Source organism: Sinocyclocheilus grahami, unplaced genomic scaffold, assembly GCF_001515645.1.
Source record: "Sinocyclocheilus grahami isolate Dianchi unplaced genomic scaffold, SAMN03320097.WGS_v1.1 scaffold140.1, whole genome shotgun sequence".
In the NCBI taxonomy this organism is placed as follows: domain Eukaryota; kingdom Metazoa; phylum Chordata; class Actinopteri; order Cypriniformes; family Cyprinidae; genus Sinocyclocheilus; species Sinocyclocheilus grahami.
The window spans coordinates 1107297-1115308 of record NW_015505319.1 but is presented as its reverse complement, the minus strand read 5'-3'; the positions used below and the strand labels follow the sequence as shown (position 1 = coordinate 1115308).

The 8012-nt window shown below is 35.8% G+C and overlaps 1 protein-coding gene across 1 annotated transcript in view; it reads left to right on the top strand.

The window, feature by feature from the left end:
• Positions 1 to 384: 384 nt before the first annotated feature.
• Positions 385 to 8012, top strand: part of adamtsl3 (ADAMTS-like 3) — a 203776-nt gene continuing 196148 nt past the window's right edge. The window contains exons 1-2 of the mRNA XM_016280432.1: positions 385 to 588; positions 1137 to 1260. Coding sequence (XP_016135918.1) covers positions 1192 to 1260 — 69 coding nt within the window. The 5' untranslated portion in view covers positions 385 to 588; positions 1137 to 1191. The remainder of the gene's footprint in view (positions 589 to 1136; positions 1261 to 8012) is intronic.

Here is an 8012-nt window from a genome sequence, read left to right as displayed (position 1 = left end):
GTATGGGCTATTTTATATAAGCTTATGTCAACTATATAGTGAAAGTAGAAAGTACTTCTCATTACTTTTAGGGGTAAGTTTTCTCGTGTTTTAAATGTTATACATTTCTATAATTATATACGTATTTGTGGACTAAAACAATGGTTTGATATTTTTCTTACCTTTAACATTTTTTATTGTTTATTGAACGGTTTTGTATTTCGTATTTATTTTACTGTGTAAAAAAAACTATAAAGGCAGGTTCCATTGTGACTCTATATGCCTCGCTGCGGGGCGAGCGATCTAGTCGCGTCGCGTCGCGTTGCGTCGCGTCGCGTCCGGTGTGGGACGCCTAGCGGACTATCAGCTCGGCACATGAACTTCTGTCAGCTCAGTGTTCAGCACGCAGCCTTGCGCTGAGGATATCGCAGAAACTCGCAGGCATTCGCGCTGCATTCAGCCTTTATATCTCCAGCCTGAGCGCTGCGCGTCGGCCGCACGCCACTCAAATCAACATCAGCAGGGCTCGTGCGGTGTTTATTGCTTACTGGTGCGGCGCGCGCGCTTAATGGATTAAAATGTGAATCTATGAGTTACTTTGCAGCAAAGGTAAGAGCTGATCGCCTAAATGAACGTCTTTGCGTAGCTTTACACTTAATAAGACGAGTCTTTCAAGAGAAATGTTTTAATATGAGTCATTTATAAAGCAATTTTGATTTGTCTGACATAACCTGTATGTGCATTTGCTCAGTTGGTCCATCTCTTTGCAGCATCTCATAATGCACTCCTCTGATCAAATGAAAGCATATGAAAATTTGTATGTATGTATATATATATATATATATATATATATATATATATATATATATATATATATATATATATATGTGACATGCACTACTGCACAGAAATGATTAGCAGATACTGCATTTCTACTGCTGTTGCATTATGCATGGTGAGTACCTGAGAAAAAGGCATTTTTTTCACTGTCAAAAATCTCCTACCAGACTGACTAGTGTAATTAAGTCAATCAAGAGAACCACTGTCTGGCACTTTCCATCTAAAATCAACAGTCTCATCAGAGGTGAATAATTGAGCATCATTCCTACAGCAGCAGTGATCTGTGGTTAAACACATCTCTGTCTGTCTCTCCTCAGGCTGATATCTGACTGACATCATTCACCAGGCAGCTCTGGAGCAGGATTTTTAAAGATGGAGTTCTGGGTTCTGCCAGCATGTCGGATCAGCTTGATGTTGACACTGATGTCGTCCACTGGTCGGGTAGGATAAATGTCAAACGTTGTTTTCATGAGTTAGTTATCACTCACCTGAATGCTATCAATCAGATTTTCTCTACACTGTAATATTCTTGGCTACTGGCTGCTGTACTTTTAGTCCATTTTACAGCATTGACTCTACAGTTACATTTAATATAGAGTTCATATTCAAACAAACTGTACTGTGATATCATAGTGAGCAGGCCGGGTTATGACTGTGATGTTGCAGCTGACAGTGTTTTGAAACTCATTTGTGCTTGCTATTTTGCCGTATATAGTGCAGACTGCAAGTTGTAATCAGACTTAAAGTCAATCATTATGCTTTTTTGCATTTTTATATTGGCTAATCATCATAATGGTGACACAACGCAAGAGTTTATGGCTGTTCGGGCCTTTTTCGAATCCCACAATGCAGTGTGATCTGATCATTTGTAAAGTAATTTGTTTTCATCTGACAGTAAAATTATGTTGATTTTGCAGTAAAAGTTAGAATTTTATTGTTAGAAATCACTGTGAAAGAACTGGCAATAGAGTGAAAAATCTATGAAACAATGTAGACATTTTCTTATATGTAGTGCAAAAATGTATCAAATGTTTATGCTTTTGATATATGTTTTGTATTATTGGTGTATAATTATAATTGTGCACCTGTGCATTACAAATCAAACTGGACACCATCAAGCCATTTTTTTAAAATTTATATTACACTTTTTTTTATAATCCATATTGCTCAAAAACAAAAATTGTCCCCCCAAAATATTTGATAAACATCTAAAAACAACAATCGTCTATATCTAATCTTTTGTATTTTGTTTTAGTCAGTTTTAATGATTTAGAGTTAGTGAGTACAGTGAGTAGATAAACTGTTTAACGTTTGACCATTTTGAGATTACCAGCTTTAAACAATATTAAAATATGAAGTAAATTCAGTAATTTTATTATCTTTATACTTTTACACATTCAAAGTTTGGGGTTGGTGCTATTTTTAAAAATATTTTTAATCAAATAACACTGCGTTTATTTGATAAAAAAAACAGTTTTTAAATATTAATTTTTTTGAAACAGTTAAAAAATATTTAAAAATGCAATTTATTGCTGTGATGCAAAGCTGAATTTTCAGCATCATTATTCCAGTGTCACATGATCCTTCAGAAATCATTCTGATATGCTTATTATCAGTGTTAAAAATGGTTGTGCTACTTAATATTTTTGTGAAAAACAAAATCTTTTTCTCAAGATTCTTTGATGAAGTTTAAAAGAACAGTATTTATTTTTACCTTGTTTTTTTGTAACAATGTAAAAGCCTTTATTTTCATTTTAATACATCCTTGATGAATAAAATTATTAATTTCTATTTTTACTGATCCCAAAAATGAAACTTCATTGTCTGTGATTTAAATGGAAGTGCTTGTAATATATTAGCCATCAACTGAGGGTGGCTATCATATCTGCATCTTCCATTAAAACACCATATAGGCCGAACAGTAGTTTTATTGTTAGAGAGTGAGCATTGGCTTGCAACGCAGATCAACCTGTGATATATATATACAGTGGGTACGGAAAGTATTCAGACCCCCTTAAATTTTTCACTCTTTGTTATATTGCAGCCATTTGCTAAAATCATTTAATATATATATATATATATATATACAGATCAACTCAAATATGCTTCCCAAACGTCACAGCAACAGACAAGCCCAAATCAGCTCTCTCCTCCAGCCTCTCAAGTCAGCTCATAGTCATGCGCTCCATCACAGGTCCTGAGGGAACTGTTAAACGTTGCCCTTCTCTTTTTGTAAGAAACAGGTTATATATAGAGGGCTGGTGTGGATGTTAATGGAAGAGCTGGCATGGACGTGGACGCCAGCCTAATCCTGTACAATAGGGCCACTTGATAACAGCAATTTACACCGCCGAGCTGCCACCAAAAGTGGCCAAATCTCTTTGTCCTACGTGCCGGTACATGAATAACGACAGCTGAAACCCAAGTCCTTCCTTTGTGGAACGAAATGCAAGTGGAAAGACGAAGGAGAGAGCAGGTAGCAGGTAGTGGCATTAGTGCAGCAGTGCACTCAGGGATAGAGTTACAGCCGGGCCACGTTGAGCGCCTTTTCCATGCACGCACCATTTGGCTAGTGTCATTCATTCCCTAGTTTGTACGCGAACTGACAGACAGCAGCAGCTCTGTCTTTTACGCCGTTTTATACCACATCAGAATTGATCATTTCCATTTCGCTGACTGAAGCAGGTGACTGTGGCCATCCATCTTGGAGAGAGCAGGTTTCTGCTGGAGTCTAAATTGAAATTTGATGTGCATTTATCCAGTCTCCATTAAAGCTCTTTGCAGTAATCTTTCTGAATAATATTTGTTCGATGGACTAAACACTTCGGCTTGATTTATGCGTGCGTGGGAGCCACCGCTGGGACTCCTTAAGGAGCTGTGAGTTTCGGCACTGAAAGCGAAGTGGAGTCTAACAGGTGTTTTCACTACTCTTTCCCCACATCTCCTATTTTCCTGCTTTTCCTATTAGAGAGCGGCTCTGCTCTTTCACCTCCCTCTGGCAGCACGCTCCTCCTCTTAGAGGCACATACACATCTTTCTCATGAAAGGACTTTGCAGGGTCAGATTGTGTTAGATGTGGGATTTGGTTGGCAGATGTATTTAATTTTGTTTTTTGTTCAGCCTGATAAAATGATAAAACTCATAAGGCCTCGGCTGAATTGGTGTATGGAGTTCTGTTAGTGTTTTATCTGTGTCTAGTATTAGGCCAGAAACATCGTTTTCCAAATAGGCAGATGTAAATTGCTTGGCAGCGCATTAATGCACACTTTATCTATCTATCTATCTATCTATCTATCTATCTATCTATCTATCTATCTATCTATCTATCTATCTATCTATCTATCTATCTATCTATCTATCTATCTATCTATCTATCTATCTATCTATCTGTCTGTCTGTCTGTCTGTCTGTCTGTCTGTCTCTGTCCGTCCGTCGTTCTATCTATCGTTCTATCTATCGTTCTATCGTTCTATCTATCTATCATTCTATCTATCGTTCTATCTATCGTTCAATCTATGGTTCTATCGTTCTATCTATCGTTCTATCTATCATTCTATCATTCTATTTATCATTCTATCGTTCTATCGTTCTAGCTATCATTCTATCGTTCTATCTGTTTCTATCTATCGTTCTATCTATCGTTCTATCGTTCTATCATTCTATCGTTCTATCTATCGTTCTATCCTTCTATCTGTCGTTCAATCTATCGTTCTATCTATCGTTCTATCTATCCTTCTATCTATCATTCTATCGTTCTATCTATCGTTCTACCGTTCTATCTATCGTTCTGTCATTCTATCGTTCTATCTATCGTTCTATCGTTCTATCTATTGTTCAATCTATCGCTCTATCTATCGTTCTATCTATCATTCTATCGTTCTATCTATCATTCTATCTATCGTTCTACCGTTCTGTCTATCGTTCTATCGTTCTATCTATCATTCTATCGTTCTATCGTTCTATTGTTCTATCTATCATTCTATCATTCTATCTGTCGTTCTATCTATCATTCTATCATTCTATCGTTCTATCGTTCTATCTATCATTCTATCTATCGTTCTATCTATCGTTCTATCTATCATTCTATCGTTCTATCTATCGTTCTATCTATCTATCTATCTATCTATCTGTCTATCTATCTATCTATCTGTCTGTCTGTCTGTCTGTCTCTGTCCGTCCGTCCATCCGTCGTTCTAACTATCGTTCTATCTATCGTTCTATCATTCTATCGTTCTATCTATCCTTCTATCGTTCTATCTATCGTTCAATCTATCGTTCTATCTATCGTTCTATCTATCATTCTATCGTTCTATCTATCATTCTATCTATCGTTCTACCGTTCTGTCTATCGTTCTATCGTTCTATCTATCATTCTATCGTTCTATCGTTCTATTGTTCTATCTATCATTCTATCATTCTATCGTTCTATCTGTCATTCTATCTATCATTCTATCATTCTATTTATCATTCTATCGTTCTATCTATCATTCTATCTATCGTTCTATCGTTTTATCGTTCTATCTATCATTCTATCGTTCTATCTATCGTTCTATCTATCTATCTATCTATCTATCTATCTGTCTGTCTGTCTGTCTGTCTGTCTGTCTCTGTCCGTCCATCCGTCGTTCTATCTATCGTTCTATCTATCGTTCTATCGTTCTATCATTCTATCGTTCTATCTATCCTTCTTGTCTATCGTTCTATCCTTCTATCTGTCGTTCAATCTATCGTTCTATCTATCGTTCTATCTATCATTCTATCGTTCTATCTATCGTTCTACCGTTCTATCTATCGTTCTGTCATTCTACCGTTCTATCTATCCTTCTATCTATCCTTCTATCGTTCTATCTATCGTTCAATCTATCGTTCTATCATTCTATCTATCGTTCTATCTATCATTCTATCGTTCTATCTATCATTCTATCTATCGATCTATCGTTCTATCATTCTATCTATCGTTCTATCTATCATTCTATCGTTCTATCTATCATTCTATCTATCGTTCTACCGTTCTGTCTATCGTTCTATCGTTCTATCTATCATTCTAACGTTCTATAGTTCTATCGTTCTATCATTCTATCTATCGTTCTATCTATCATTCTATCCTTCTATCTATCATTCTATTTATCATTCTATCGTTCTATCTATCGTTCTATCGTTTTATCGTTCTATCTATCGTTCTATCTATCTATCGTTCTATCTATCATTCTATCGTTCTATCTATCATTCTATCGTTCTATCATTCTATCGTTCTATCTCTATGTATATCTGCTACATTCAAATTCAGGAAATGAATTAGAATTTAAAAGGCATTTCCAATTCATTTCTGCTCAACCTGTTGCATACAGAATGCTTTCTGTATTAGCTGAACTGCAGTGCTTTCACCCCTCGTTTTCTTCAATAGTTGGCTGCACTTTGGCAGCAGGTTCTTATTAAGCTCTTAAATTCAGCACCTAATACTTCATCCCAGTGGAGCAACCTTTATTCTGTTGGGACAGAAAGCATGCACTTCTTCTCTCAAAGACATTGTACATTTCAGAAGAAGCTCAGAGGTTAAATGAGTACATAGTCAACAATTACAGGCCAGAGTAGATTTTGAAATAGTGATTCTAGCTTGGCTTATATTGTAGATTATGACAAGCAGATGTTGCACTAACCTTGTGCCTGATTGCTTTTTATTGCGTTGTGTTTTCAAGGGTTATTGATAGTCTCAAGTTCTCAATTGAAGCCATTTGTGCCCTCTTTTTCAATGTCACCGTCTCCTCCATTTCACATTGCTTTCCATTTTTCGTTTTCTTATTCCCAATTTACAGATTCAGAAACATTACTGAAGGGTTGCATTGTAAGCGGACAAACAAATGAGCCTTTTGTTGTCTCTGCCTTTCATAGATGGGAAATACATAACAATGCGCTCTTTCTATCACATTGTGAAGTTTTTAAATCACTTGTTATTGACAGAGACTGTAGAGACACAACCGGAAATTATATAGCAGTGAGAGGAGGATGGGTTGAATTTGAACCTTAGAGGTTGCTTTTTCATTTCAAACAAATGAGGTGTGTTATGCCGCCTACCTTTTGGAACAGCCTCTGTGTTTATGATGCCTTAAAATGCGCACTAGCTTGGAACAAAGCCAGCATGGAAAACAGTGCTAGAGACGTGTTCATTAGCACACAAACGAACAGAACAACAGCTCTATCTCCCATCTCATTTCTGGCTAGCGCTCAACAGATATTGTGTTTGCGTGCGTGTTACGTGCGTGTTACGTGCGTGTAGATTTAAATGCATGAGCTTGCTGTGTTGGAGGATAGTGTGAACTTTTCCGTGGAGTTGTCAGGCAGCAGTATGAAAGCTTTGCTCGCTCACTGCTTTTAGTCCAGAGACACTACAGCTGCAGCTCCAGCTTGTTTGAACAGCTGACACCTAAAGCAGAGACAAAAAAACCTGGCTCCAGACAGCCTCATCGCTGAGAGCCGGGAATAGGTTGTGGATGTTTTAGTGTGTGTTTCAAGTGTGCACTTGTATGTCTGTATATTTGTTCTTTATGGATGAACACGAAGACTACAGGGGCCCAGAAAATATTTACACACTTAAGCTATACTTAAAAATGTCTGAATGTCATTGCATTAAATAAAATCTAAAACGATTTTTTAAAAGAAGAATTTAAGAAGAATTAAAAAGATTTTTTTTAAGAAAGAGAGAACAAGCATACATTGCAAGAAAAACATTTTATAAATATATCTGAGGAGAACTGACTAAACTGACTAAAAGTATCATCCACTAAAAATTTCCAAAACACTAGAAAATATCAAATTAAAAACTGAAGTTAGTTTAGAAAATGATTTTTTTTTGCACGTGCCAATTGCCTTGATGTTTTGTATCTAATGCAGTGGCATTCAGACATTTTTTAAATGCGAGTAGTTAAATGATTTTTAAATTAATTTTAAATGTCATAAAAAAAAATTACACACACACACACACACACACATGCATAATATCCATATATGTATATAAAATATATTTAGAAACAAAAAATAAATTTCTAAATGTTATATAAAAATATGTTTATATATATTTAATTTAATATTTTACTTAATTTATTGTTATGGATTTTGCTATATTCATTTGAGCATTTCAAAGATCTTTTTAAACGTGATCTGAACATGCATCATGAAATAATTCTTCTATGTATATA